At 43.9% G+C, this 14134-nt stretch overlaps 1 protein-coding gene across 6 annotated transcripts in view; it reads left to right on the top strand.

The window, feature by feature from the left end:
• The window catches only part of LOC133409421 (reticulon-4-like), a 30293-nt gene that overhangs the window by 7259 nt on the left and 8900 nt on the right, over positions 1 to 14134 (top strand). Inside the window, exons 2-3 of one of the 6 annotated variants that reach the window (XM_061689379.1) lie at positions 177 to 233; positions 1048 to 2871. The exons of 1 other annotated variant lie outside the window; for it this stretch is intronic. In XM_061689379.1, coding sequence (XP_061545363.1) covers positions 177 to 233; positions 1048 to 2871 — 1881 coding nt within the window. Of the gene's footprint in view, positions 1 to 176; positions 234 to 1047; positions 2872 to 5299; positions 5454 to 11964; positions 12072 to 14134 lie in introns of those variants that run through there. 4 more of the 6 variants (XM_061689380.1, XM_061689381.1, XM_061689384.1 and 1 more) reach the window with 4 other exon arrangements.

Genomic DNA, 14134 nt, shown 5'->3' with positions numbered 1-14134 from the left:
GGGCATTCGGTTGTCCCCCTTCTAGTGTTCATGGAAGACACATCAGCTGTATGGGACATCCCATTTGCGAGGTCGATGACTCAAGCTGACGTGATGGAGACCAATGCTTCTCTCACTTCTGTCCTGACAAGCTGACTGATTTTGCACTCTGCCACTTTCTGTCATTTCTCCCGCAGATGTTCCTTCTTCTCCTTCTAAAGCTCAGCCTCAGCCTCTGATGCAATTCCCTACAGGCAAGTTATCTCTGTTCTACTCTCTTTGTTTTCCTGCCTCTTCCATTTCCACCGTAGTGTCATTGCCGTTATGTATTTCTGTCACTCCGCTTAAGTGGAAGAAATAACCTTACTGCATGCCACAAGTAGACTTAAACTCCTGAAGCACGAGATTGTGATTGTATGCCACTTAAGCACTGCACTGTGTTGTGTTGTTGTGACTGTGTCGGTATTTGAAGACAGATTTGACACTAAATGTTGTATGTTGCTATAATGATTCTTCTCAGTGGTCACAAATCTATGATATTTTAACTGACAGGTTTCATATGAGAAGAATCATTGCACAACAGTTTATAGGACACGCCTTGCATGGATTACTGGTGCCAGATCTGGGGCAAATATTGGATGACCCTCGTGTATCAGCATGTGTGTGTAGATGGACACCAGACAAATGCTGGACAGTCTTTACTGCGGGAGGTCGCTACTGTCCCCAAAAACTTCGCAAGATAACAAGCTCTTGATTCAAAAAACATAGCTGACAACCACTGTAGGATTACTCTGCAATCATTTGCTTTGCTTCCACACTAGGGTTTCCCATTATCTATAAAAGAGTCTATAGTTAAGTGTGATCAACTCGAAACCAACAAAGAAAACCAAGGGGTGACCAGGAGCATATCCACAACCGCAGTTGACCTTTCAGCAGCAATTGTCTGGTCTTGATCTCCGAAAGGCTTTTAGTATGGGTTCTACCCAGGTATGGTGGGCACTGTACGGATTGGAGTTTGTCTTTTGATATGTGCTGTATTGCGTTCTCCCTCCTCCCTTTCTACTCAAGAACTTGGGCAGAAGGGAGATTCCCCTGCTCCGATCTCCCCTCTCTCCCCTCTCCACTCCCCTGATTCCCTGGAAGAGCTCTCTTTGACGGAGAGCCCCAACCAGCCCTATCCCCCAGGATCTGCTGTACCCCAGGGTTCCTTTTCCACTCAGGCCCCAGCTGTCCGGTCCAAGGAAATGCCCTGGGAGGATGACGAAGACAACTCTGGACCTGGTTATAGTCGAAATAAGGGTGAACTAGATCAGTTAATTGGCCCTTACCTGAGTTTAGGTAAAGACCCAGGGCCTCACATTCTATATGAAGACAGCGGAGTGTCCTTCTCACCTGAGGAGAAGCAAACTAGCTCAGACCCCTCCCCCGTGACCCCCCAGATGGTTGCAGAGTCTCACATTGCCTCCTCTAACCCAACAGAGCACTGGGATTCACCGTGCCTAGACAACGCCAAGATCTCAATGGATTTCTTTTCCAAGGACGCAGCCGCCATTGGCTCTCCCGGGTATGAGCCAGAGCTGCACAGCAACCCTTCGGATGAAGATGACGACTTGATGTACGAGGTGAAGAAGAAGAATAACCCATTTGATGGCTTTTCCCCGTTGGCGGACAGTGGTTCCTACAACTTTGGGGAGACCAAGTCTGACCACAGGGCCACTAAAGTGTCAGAAAGTCCCACTCCAGATCTTGTCCAGTCCAGACAATCTGAAGAACTCCAGGATAGCCCGCCGTCATTCTTAGACAAGGAGAAAACATTTGAGACGGGTATGAAGGCCATTGATTCCCTCATGCAGCCAGTCAGTCAGTTCTCATCTGGTCTTGCAGAGGAAGATGATGATGAGGAGGAGGAGGAGGATACTGCTCTGCCGCCATCGCTTCCAGACATCCTGAAGTCTTCCCCACTCAACACTGACAAACTTGACTCTGGCTCCTCTGAGGGAAGTCCAGAGGAGCAGAGCCCCATTCTTGAACGTAGGATGATGGAGTCACCCAACCCCCCAATAAACCTGTCAGCCAACAACCCCTTTGCTCTGGATGCTAAAGTGTCTCTGCTTAAGGAGATGGCTGATGAGATAGAAGTGAGAGTGTCTGACAAACCAAAAGACGAAGAAGTGCAAAGCATTGGTGCGTTTGCTCTGGTCAAAGAGGCTGAGGAAACCAGACCAGCACAGGTGAAAGTAGAGGAACCTGTCAAGATCGAGCAGAAAGATTGGTTCTCAAGTCACGTTTTTCCCAAGATGACAGAAAAGTTTGAGCCTCTAGACTTTGAAAGCAGGAAAGCCGCCGCTGAGGATTCAGATTCAGAGTCGCCAACCGCAGACTCTCTGTCTCCAGTCCTGGAAGCCATGGCCAAGAACCCTGGCAGCTTCCAGGTGGAGAAGAGCAACACCAAGGTAGAGCTGGAGGAGCCCGAGGTGGCCGAAGAAGTCTCTGAGCAAGAGGTGTCATCTGAAGAATTTGAGTTCATTGAGAGACCACCTAAGGGAGTAATCGATGAGTTTCTTGAGGCTCTCGATACTTCCAAGTTTGCACCCTCCAAGGCTTCAGACATCCCCATGGATGAGGATGTGAGCTTTGAGCAGAAAGGGGCAGCTTCAGTTTCTGCGTCTGCTCCAGTACCCGCTGAGATAGCCGGAGAAGCTCCGAGTCAGAGCTCGTACCGCCTGCTAACTCAGAAGAGCAAGGCAGAGCTGGAAAAACTCTCCTTTCAGGAGGCACAACCCCATATGCCGACCGTCCATTCCGTTGTCCGTAAGCCTGAAGAAGCGGTGGAACGGAAGAGCGCAGAGGGCAGCAAACTGTTGAAGATGCCAAGCGTGAACATTTCAGCAGGTAAACAAAACCTCTTGGGGCATGGGAACCATCCCTCCCTCGCACATCCCATTTTCATTGGCTTCTCCACATTAATTGCCATTAACTCCCATCAACACTCTTTTGTTCTCCTGTTGTTTTCTCCCAAGCAACCAGAATCCTCTTTTTACGTTAGATCCCCTCATGCTCTCCTCGATGCCACCTCCACTTTACACCATCCACGCTTTTTGCATTTTCTTTGTGATTAAACCCATTTTTTTTTAACAATGGTAAGTAAAATGCTGATTTGTTTTTCGTGTTGTAACTAAATTAAGTATAGTTAATGCACAGCCTAATTTAGCTAATAACCCAGAATGCTCATTTGAAAGCTAACACTCACTCACGCACTGACATGTGCACCAAGATAGCAGCCCCGCCCTATTTCTCAACTGGATCCAAAACTTTTTTTTACCACCAATCCATTTTGAAAATGAACCGAGCACAAATGCCTAAACTTTAATGCTAATCTCGGACTTCCTCTTAATATTTTTGTAGGAGCTCATATTGCACATTTGCTTGAAATTTCAAAGTGCTTTTGAAACACAATATATTCACTGTTAAGACTGAGAGTGAACATTAACCTAAATGCATGGAAATACTTCCATAAGATTTTCAACATAAAACATCTGAAGTTGAAAAGCTCATTTTCCATATTCTAATAATTATCTCATTCACTGCCAGTGTTCCCCGTTAACATGGATATTTGACTTCTAAAACTGTCAATGGCAGCGAATGTGTTAAAATGTAGTGAGACGTTGAGTGAAATGTTCCTGCCCATTGACATTACTCATTACTTTGATGTCGATGTGTTTCTTTTAATACTGCGAAGGTGACTAATGCTGTAGGGCCTTCGGGCCTGTGGCCAAAATAGGACGAGTGGAAGATACAGGGATCACATGTCGGCGTGTCCAAAAGAGAAGATCCATTTTCTGGTTAAAGTTGACCTCACTTTTGCTGACTTTGCACAAACAAGCTCGCTACTTTTATAGATGATTCCGACTTTTACAGTACAGGAAGTTGACTGGTTGTCATTGCACACGAAGATAAATGTTGAAAATACGATGCAGGTCTGATATCTTGTGAACAGAATTCCTGTAAATATCTGCTTCTCTTCTTCTCTACAACTTCCGTACGCTTCTGGTGCACCGACACAAGTTCTCACAGGACTGCAGACAAGTTTTGTCGCTTGTAGCTCGTTTTGCGGCAAGCAAGTGTAACCTTCATTTGGAATAGAAAAGACGTGACTCATCCTTCACAGGACGACTCAGCTGAGGCTTCACTGATACTTTGTAGCGCGTGTGTGTGTGTGTGTGTGTGTGTGTGTGTTAGGGATCCCCTGCTAATTAAAGCCGCCTCCCTGCATTGCGACACTGGCAGACCCGCTAAGGTTTCTGTTGAAAGAGAAGTGTCAGCAAAGATTGTTTGTTGTACAATAGTCACATTGTGCCTACCTACCACTTACAACATCTTCGGTTTTTATGGACGCTGCCGTAAAAATGTACGAGTGAGGTGTACAAAGTGTAGATTCATAGGATAAGGCGCATACTTCCGATTTCTTTGTGTCAGCCTTATTTATGAAGGTGAACCGTCGCTGACTGCGTGAAGAGACTTTGTACTTTTATGTAACCGACTCTGTCACCATGGAAGTAACTTCGTATTTGCTAACTGCTGTTGTCAACGGTTTGCTCAGACAGTAAATCATCACAGAAACATGACATCATTCTCATAGGAGCCAAAAGCTGCGGAACGTTGTGGAGTATGTATCCAATCCGGTTGTTCATGGAGTCAAGCTGGAGTTCAAACGTGAGGTGTTGGATTGACAGTTTTTAATGTAACTGCATTGCTTGGTTAACATTTGAACGAGACAGCTGCCCTCAAGTGGAGCTACCCAGCTACTACCACTAAAGCAGAAACGTCACTGTACTTCCAGAATGAAAAAGAAAATCCCAACTTGAAACCGTGACTCGAATCCTTCCATTAAAACCCTTAAACCTTCAATGAAACCCTGACACTTTGAACCATATTTTGGACCTCCAACCCTTGCTTGATACTGCTATGACTTCATCTGGGAAGCTTTAATTGACATTGATCCAGATGGGACAAGGTGTGGTGGTCTGTCGCATTTTTCTATAAAGGTTTGAGGAAGGTTGCAATGTTAAATGAGGGCTATTTGATCATTTATAAGACTAAACTGTGATTAATGAATGGGTATGAATGCAATAAAAGGATACATTTGAAGCTGTATTCCTACTTTTGGCCCAGCCTGCATTGAGGGCGTTGATGAAGACAGTGACTGAAATGCTGAGGAGTTGCTGTCATTGCCAAATCTGTGAAGGGAGGGTCCAGCCCCCCCCCCCCCTTTTTTTTTTTTTTTTTTTTTGCTGCGTCAGAGCACCAGTGGCTGACGGTCAGCTGACCATTTATTTGCTCTCCGGTGTCTTCGTCCTCCTCTTCCTCCCTCCCAGTGCAGTGGTAGTTGGTGTCCATGTGGAATGTACGCTTGTGATCGTCCGGCATGGAGACGGCACGCGTGGACACAATTAAAGCTGCGTGGAGGCAGCAGGGTACGCAGGCATCTTTTTTGTTTTACTTCTTGGCATGATGATGATGATGATGATGACGACATGTTGTCTGTGGTGTACTTGACTGCCTGTCTTCTCCTTGGAGCTTAGTGGCGAACAGCTAAACTGGGTAGTTTTGTCGTGACGTCTCTTCAAGGCTCCTTTGGAGATAAGATATTGTTAGGGTTAAAATGACTTCAATAATATCGAGGAGATCTGGATCAGCTTAAAGATGAAATGCGGCAACACGGTACGCTGTTGTTTTTTTGGTTCACTTGTCGTGATGATGATGACATCTGTAGCGTCTTCTCCTCGGATGTCTCCGTGGAGCACATGAAACTCCAGTTTTGTCATGGTGCCTCTTTGAAGATGATTCAAAGAGATTTTGAGGGTAAAAGGACTTATTATTTTAGAGACCTGTTTAAGCGATGATTTCAAATTCTTGCAAGAAGGAACTACCATAGAGCAAACGCAATGGATGTTCAAAGAGCTCTGCGCTTGTCTTTCATACATGCTCCACAATATTCACTACACATAGACTCTACCTGGCTACCATTGTTTGCTGTTAGCCCAGGAAGTAACAGGAATTATCACAAGAATACTCGACAGTCTAATCAGTCATTAGTCTGTATTAAGCAAGTCACGATTGTATTCTGGTTGTTTAAGTATTCTGTCCGCTATTTTGCTTGTGCGCGGCATTTCTCTGCTTGTGAGCTGGGAGTTTTTCGTTACCGTTGCGACATGCAGCCAAAGTCCTTTGTCCACACGGCCACTGTGTTCAAAGGTGGACACCGGAAGAGGAGGAAGAGGCATTTCGCAGCCGGACAATCTCTGCTGGCAGCTCAGTGACTGGTTGCAGGGATCAAATATGCTAATAAACCAGAGGGATTTACTTGTTTGTCTGTGAAATAATTCCTAAACTTTAATTTTGAGAATTCTGTTGATGCACTTTTTCTTTGGGTACTCTAGCTTCCTCCCACATTTTGGGGAGAGAGGGGGGGGAAAAAAGAAGCATGTTAAGCTAATAATAAAAGACGGAAATGCCGATTGGTGTGAATGTGGATGTTAATGGTAGTTTTTACCCTACGATTGGCTGGCAACCGGTTCAGGGTGCACCCCGCCTCTCCCCCAAAGTCAACTGGGATCGACTCCGGCTCGCCCGAGACCCCGATGAGGACAAGCGGTATGGGAAAATGGGTGGATGATGCTGTGCCGCCTGATGGACATAATGACTGGAGTAGTTTGATAATAACTTAACGTTTTCTCTTATGATGCAGTGTGACTACACAATGGTCAAATATTAATATTACAAGAGGACCTTGGTTCATAATGGTCCTGCGGTTCCGAATGGCGCGTAATGCACTAGTTCACACAGTGACGTAAAAATGCATGGTCACCCAGCACAAGAAGGCAAACTTGGTTAGCGCTGTGCTTATGTTTTTCCTTTGAATCAATGAATGGACCACCATCAAAAACCAAATGCCACTTACAGTGGTGGGAAAAGTGTTTGCCCCCTTCCTGATTTCTTAGTAAGTGCAACATCTTTGACAACACAAACACAAATTGCAGTTTTTAAATGGTTTTTATTAAGGGAGAGAAAATAAAAACCTACGTGGCCCTGTGTCAAAAAGTGATTGCCCCCCCCGCTGTTAAAATTTAACTGTGAATTATCATACCAGAGTTGAATTTCTCTAGCCACACCCAGGCCTGAGACTGCCACACCCATTTTCAATCAAGAAATCACTTACAGCAGCTGAAATATTTAACACGTCACCATTTTTCTCACAAAATTTACTTCCAAAGGTGCTATTGACCTGAAAATGTCACCAGATGTTGGGAACAACCCAAGTAATCCATACATGCAAAGAAAGTAGAACAAATAAGATCAGAAATTAAGTTGTGTGTTATAATGTGATATGACCCAGGGAAAAAGTATTGAACACATGAAGAAAGGGAGGTGCAAAAAGGCATGGAAAGCCAAGACACCTAAAATCTATCAATAATCAAACAGCAAACCAGCACCTTGTCAGTGCAAATGAATATCAGTTGGTTCAGTCCTAATTGATGGCCTACAAAAAAGGTCTCATTGCCAAGGTGTGAGTCAAGACACATCTCATGATGGGTAAGGGCAGAAAGCTGTCTCACGACCATCGCAAACAAATTCTTCCAAAACATAACGATGGCATTGGTTACAGGCGCATATCTCAGCTTCTGAACGTTCCAGTGAGCACGGTTGGGGTCATAATACGCCAAGTGGAAAGCCAATCACACCACCATAGATTTGCCTCGATCAGATGCTCCTCACAAGATTTCTGACAGAGGAATGCAAATAATAATCAGAAGAATTGTCCAAGACCTGCAATTAGCAGGTACTGTTGTCTCAAGGAAAACCGTGTGTAATGTACTCCGCCGCCATGGCCTGTATGCACGCTTACTACGCAAGACCCCATTAACGGGGAACCCCCCCCCCCCAAAAAAAAACATGTTGTCAAACCTCGTTTAGTTTGCTGAACAACATTTGGACAAGTCAGCTAAATACTGGGAGAATATAGTCTGGTCGGATGAGCGCAAGATTGAACCGTTTGGATGCCATAATGCACACCACGTTTGGAGGAGAAATGGCACTGCACATCACCCTAAAAACACGATACCAACAGTGAAGTTCGGAGGTGGGAACATGATGGTGGGGGCCTGCTTTTCAGCAAATGGTACTGGTAAACTTCACATTATTGAACGTAGGATGAATGGGCAGAGACATTCTCGACAAAAATCTGCTGCCATCTATGAGTATGATGAAAATGAAACGAGGGTGGACATTTCAGCAGGATAATGATCCAAAACATACTGCCAAGGAAAGGTTTCAAAGCTGCTAGAATGGCCCAGCCAATTACCTGACTTGAATCCAATCGAAAATGTATGGAAAGAACTGAAACTCAAGTTCCATAAAAGAAGCGCACGGAACCTTCAAGATTTGAAGACTGCTTGGAATGGGCCAAAATCACACCAGAGCAATGCATGCGACTAGTTCCTCCACACAGGAGGCATCTTGAAGGTGTCAATGCAAACAAAGGCTTTTGTACAAAGTTCTCAATAAATACCAGTTGGTGTGTTCAATACTTTTTCCCTGTGTCATTTCACATTATTACACACAACTTAATTTCTGATCTTATTTGTTCTACTTTCTTTGCATGTATGGATTACTTGGGTTGTTCCCAACATCTGGTGACATTTTCAGGCCAATTGCACCTTGGGAAATATATTTGAGAAAAATGGTGACGTGTTAAATACTTATTTCAGCCGCTGTAAATGGGACCTGCCTGCCTAAGTGAAGTAGACCAAAAGATCCTCAAAAGCTAGAAATAATGCCGAGATCTCAAGAAATTCAGGAACAAATGAGAAAGATCTCAATTACTTTCTATCAGTGTGGCAAAAGTTACAAAGCCATTTCTAAAGCTTTGGGACTCCAGCAAACCACAGTGAGAAACGTTATCCACAAATGGCGAAAACACATAAGCGATGAACCTTCCCAGGAGTGGCTGGCCGACCAAAATTAATCCAAGAGCACAGCGATGACTCATCCAAGAGGTCACAAAAGACCCCACAACAACATCCAAAGAATTGCAGGACTCGGTTAAGGTCTGTGTTCATGACTCCACCATAAGAAAGAGACTGGGCATGGCAGAGTTCCAAGATAAAAACCATTGCTGAGCAAAAAGAACATTAAGGCTCGTCTTACTTTAGCAAAAAACATCTGAATGATTCCCAAGACTTTTGGGAGTATAATATGGACTGACGAGATGAAAGTTGATCTTTTTGGAAGGTGTGTGTCCCATTACATCTGGTGTAAAAGTAACACCACATTTCAGAAAAAGAACATCATAGCAACAGTAAAATATGGTGGTGGTAGTGTGCTGGTCTGGGGCAGTTATGCTACTTCAGGACCTGGATGACTTGCTGCGTTAAAAGGAAGCATGAATTCTGCTGTCTACCAAAAATTCCTGAAGGAGAGTGTCTGGCCATCTGTTCATGACCTCAAGATGAAACGAACTTGAGTTCTGCAGCAGGAAAATGATCCAAAACACACCAGCAAGTCCACCTCCGAATGGCTGAAGAAACACAAAATGAAGACTTTGGAGTGGCTCAGTTAAAGTTCTAACCTGGATCCTATTGAGATGCTGTGGCGTCATGACTTTAAAAGGTGCTTCATGCTGGAAAACCCTCCAATGTGGCTGAATTACAATTATTATTCTGCAAAGATGAGGGAGGGGGGGCAAAATTCCTCCACAGCGCCGTAAGACTCATTGCAGGTTATTGCAGTTGCTGCTGAGGGTGGTGCAAGCAGTTAGTGGGTCTAGGGGCAATCACTTTTTCACACAGGCTCGTGTAGCTTTGGATTTTTCCTCTCCCTTAATAAGAACTTATTTTAAAACTGCATTTTGTGTTTACTTGTGTTGTCTTTGACTAATATTTAAATGTTTGATGATGGGAAACATTTAAGTGTGACAAACGTGAAAAACTAAAATCAGGAGGAGGGCAAACCCTTTTTCACACCACTACAGCTGTCTGACGTCCAAAAAACTTTATTTTGGTCTCTTTTTAAAACAGTATGGTGTGAATCTCATGATGGTCCTCACTGCGTACTTAAACGACCAATGCAAACATGATTTCTGATCGATTCGCTTTGCTTATATTATTGATATTTTGGCACGATTGAGTATTATGAGTTACTCTGAAATTCCAACCTCAGATCTACACGCTATTGTAATGACTTGTTTTTATTCAGAATTGCTTTTTTTGTCACTAGAGTGCAAACACAAAATGTCATGTCGCCAGCGCCGACTTGTCGTCGTTCATGAAGGTTTCTTCCTAAAAGTGATTTGGACACCTGCTCGACTAAAATGGTAAACGGACTGCACTTCTATAGCGCTTTATCTGCACTATCGCGGTGCCCAAAGCGCTTTACGAAGCCTCACGTTCACCCATTCACACACAAACGGGCGACTGCTGCCAGGCAAATTAGGGTTCAGTGTCTTGCCCGAGGACACTTCGACACGCGGACAGCCGTAGCCGGGACTAACCCCGAGGGAAATTCCATCACTGGAAGCTGATGAAGCGTAACGCTGGTGCTTGAGGGAGAAGGTCCTAATGAAGTCACGCGACGCGCTCTCCACATTTTGGGTCACGAGCAAGTCATCCTCTTTAAGTGGGAAATTAGATATTAGGAACGCATGCCGCAGATGTTATCATGTCAAGCAGTTATTACGCGTCTTTGGTTGAGGTGAATTCAACATGAATGTACTTTGGTGACTATTGTGTTCCCAAAAGTTGGAAAAACACTGAACAGTGTGGCTTCATAAAAACATACAAATAGAATACATTCCTCCTGGCAGACGACGGACGTATGGTCACGTGGTTTGTGGCGGCATGCTCACGGACAACTTGGAATTCCTCACGTGGATTCTTCAAACATCTCCCGGTGTGGAGCTTTTCTTTCTCAGTGGCTGCTGCCACGTTCGTCTTTTATTTATTTATTTATTTTTTATTAATAGCCCGTTGGCTCGCCACGCTGCTTCTGCAACACACACACACACACACACACACACAGCCCTCATGAAGACGTTGGGTTCTTTTCCGCTTGGATTTGATTGTAGCTTACTGTACAGTGTGTTTTGGTTATTTGTGGTCTGAGTTGTTTGGCTGAGCTGCAGATTTGGAGAACTTACAGTAGGTGGCGCAATAATAGACTTGCATTAAGATGCTTTTGTTTGTGTTGCTCATAAGGCTAATTGTAGCAAAACAAATGTCTGGTTTAGGTTTACAACTTCCTTACTTCCAGGGAACAAAAATACATAACATAATTCTAGAGTTGGGACTATGAATTACAGAGTATTTTTTAACTTTTAATTTTTTTTATTTTTTAATTCCTGGTGAAATGCGTCTATTTTTGAAAATTTTTAACCAGCAACAAAAACAATGGGATTGAGGAGTTATTTTGAGTTAAAAGTTGCCCGCATGAAGCTGTGAGCCCGTGGGCCACAAACACCCACTGAACATTTAAAGTATAAAGACTCCCGTAATATTTGTTGTATTAATTTAGCAGATTTTCTGACCCCTAAAATTGGTGGAAATGAAATAACGACAATTTCATTAAAATAACGTACATTTTACGTACATTTTAACAAATGTGGACTTTTTTTAATTCCATAATTGCCATTTGATCAGAAAGTTAGAGAAATAACTGTCCAAATGAACTACTTCACATAACCATTTGTTAAATGTTAATTTGTATTTGATTAATTTGGATCTTGGATTATCATTATAAATAACATTAAAAATGAGAATGACATATTACTTTATGATTAACATGAACTTTTTTAATTCACGTACGTCGTCAAAACCACCAAAGTTCTCGAAATTTCTCGTTCAAGACGTGCACGCGCTTCCCCTTCGAAGACACCGGCGCGTGTCCGCGTGTCGTTCTCGCCTCCGGACGGGCGCGCGCATTGGCCCGGCGAGACAAGCCTAGTGCGCCTGCGCGGTCTTCACCTCGGCGTCAGTGGGCGGAGCCTCGGAGCCGCAGCTGCGTGTTTCCGCGGAGGTTCAACATGGACGCCAAGCAGGGTTAGTTCAGACATCACGTTCGATTCATTCCTTCACTCGCGTGCTTTTGTCGCCGCTGCTTTGTGTCATGTCACCGGGCCGCGCGTGGGGATGACGAGTGGGCTGCCCGGCCTTGGTGCACTCAGTCGGCCAGTGAGCGCCGAGCCGAGCGGGGCCACCCTGCAGGGGCTCCCGCCGGAGAGAGCCCGTCCGCTGCCGGGGAAGAGGCAGACGGCACCCCGGTGACGGCTGCCTGCGGGGGAGTCGCGGTGGTTTCTATTCGGTGGCGCACGAACGGCAACAGCGGTCGCTCTTGAGCTAGCTGATGCGGGCTGTAGTTTTCTATTTTTAGCCCGGGCTCCGGCGGCGCTCGCTCGCCCGCCCGAGACCATATGTAGCCAAGCGGCCACGTTTGGACCGCGGCACCGCCTCTTTTCTTCTTGTCGTCGTGTCGGCTGTCGGATTTTGTTCCTTTATGTCCAATGCAACGTGTCAATGGCTGTGTCAGGAATCCTTATCATTAGATAAGGATTTTGAAGGAAAAGCGTTGTAAGGCGGGCGCGCTGTTAATGACGTCATTGCTGTCGTGTAATTTTAACGTCATCTTTTAATTATATTGAATACATTAGCGTAACATTAATATTTGTACATTTTAAGATGAGTGGAGGTTACAAAATGAATACAAACAAAGCCATTTGTTCATCCATGTTGTTCTACTTATACTACGCATTTGAAACGATACACCGGAAATTTTGAAATCCTTTTTCCGTATTGGTGCAATGCATCATGGGATTCGATAGGTTTTGTATTGGTCGTTGTTAAATACTTTTTAAAGCTGCATTGTGGGATGTCGCACACCCACAAGCTATGATGGTGCAATTAGTGTCACCGAAACAATCTGATGTCAAGTACAACGAAAGACAAGTAGAGTTAACAGCTGCAGCTTTTTGTCAAACCCTTTTTAAATGAGCTGACTTGAATAGTGCCTAATTAATGAACATAGACAGGCTGCCGAGTGGTTGCCAAGCAACAGAGGTGATGAATAGATTCAAATTACTCATCATATTCACTCAGTCGGAAGATACTCCATATTAACGTTGACTGCATTTAAAAGGTCTACGCTGGAGATTTGTCATTCGTAAGCATCGTGTAATCGGTATACATTTTAAAATTTGTGATATTTGATAATGTCATACAATTGACGTCAATACTTTGATCAATCCTTGTTTCCTCTTAACTGTTTGAAAAAATAAAATTTTAATAAATAAAAATAAAAAATAACACAACAAAATCTAATCAACCTGACATGTAAATGATGTAATCAGTCCATGTGTCCTTCAAGCTGTTTGCTGTACAACTAATACATCCGACGTGGGATTTTGATCAAACCTTGTGTTCTTAGCTGTTTCATAGCCGATAGCATAAAAGTCTTACGTCATATGTATCCCCTCAGCTGTTTGATATCAAACAATTTACACAATCGAACAAAGAGACAAATACTTTATTCGTGCAGCGAGGGAAGTTAAAAATACCTTTGACATGTGAATGAATATTTTTAAAATATATTTATTAATGATTGCTCTACCACTTAGTCCATCGATTAATTGACTTTTTTTTTTGTATTCAAACTATCCCGTTAATTGTTTCAGCTGTTTGATATCAAGTAACATAACCTTGTGTTTGAAGTGAATAATATAATCATCCCTCTTTGCTGTTTTCATATAAAATAAAATACAATCCAAAAAATAATTGAATGTAATTGAAAATGAGCTGCTAAACATCTAATAGGTTGGACGTGAATCTTCCACACGTTAGCATAATTTGATATGAAGTTGCCCTCGTCTTTGTTCCGTGCCGTTTGAGCCAACAGGCGTCATCTAATAATGTCTCTGACCTGTGTGGAATTCTCCGGCTGAAACTGAGGCGTCACGAGCGCAGCTGTCGCTCAGGAGCCTCCAAACCTCAACCGGGAGCACCCCACCCCTCAAAACCCTCACGATTGAAAAGCTAATCCTTTCGGCGCTGCGTTGTGGCATTGCATTTAAATCGCTGAGGTTCCCCCCCCCCCGCAAAAATCGGATTTG

The sequence above is a fragment of the Phycodurus eques genome, chromosome 11 (genome assembly GCF_024500275.1).
Source record: "Phycodurus eques isolate BA_2022a chromosome 11, UOR_Pequ_1.1, whole genome shotgun sequence".
NCBI lineage: Eukaryota > Metazoa > Chordata > Actinopteri > Syngnathiformes > Syngnathidae > Phycodurus > Phycodurus eques.
This window is presented reverse-complemented; position numbering and strand designations above follow the sequence as displayed.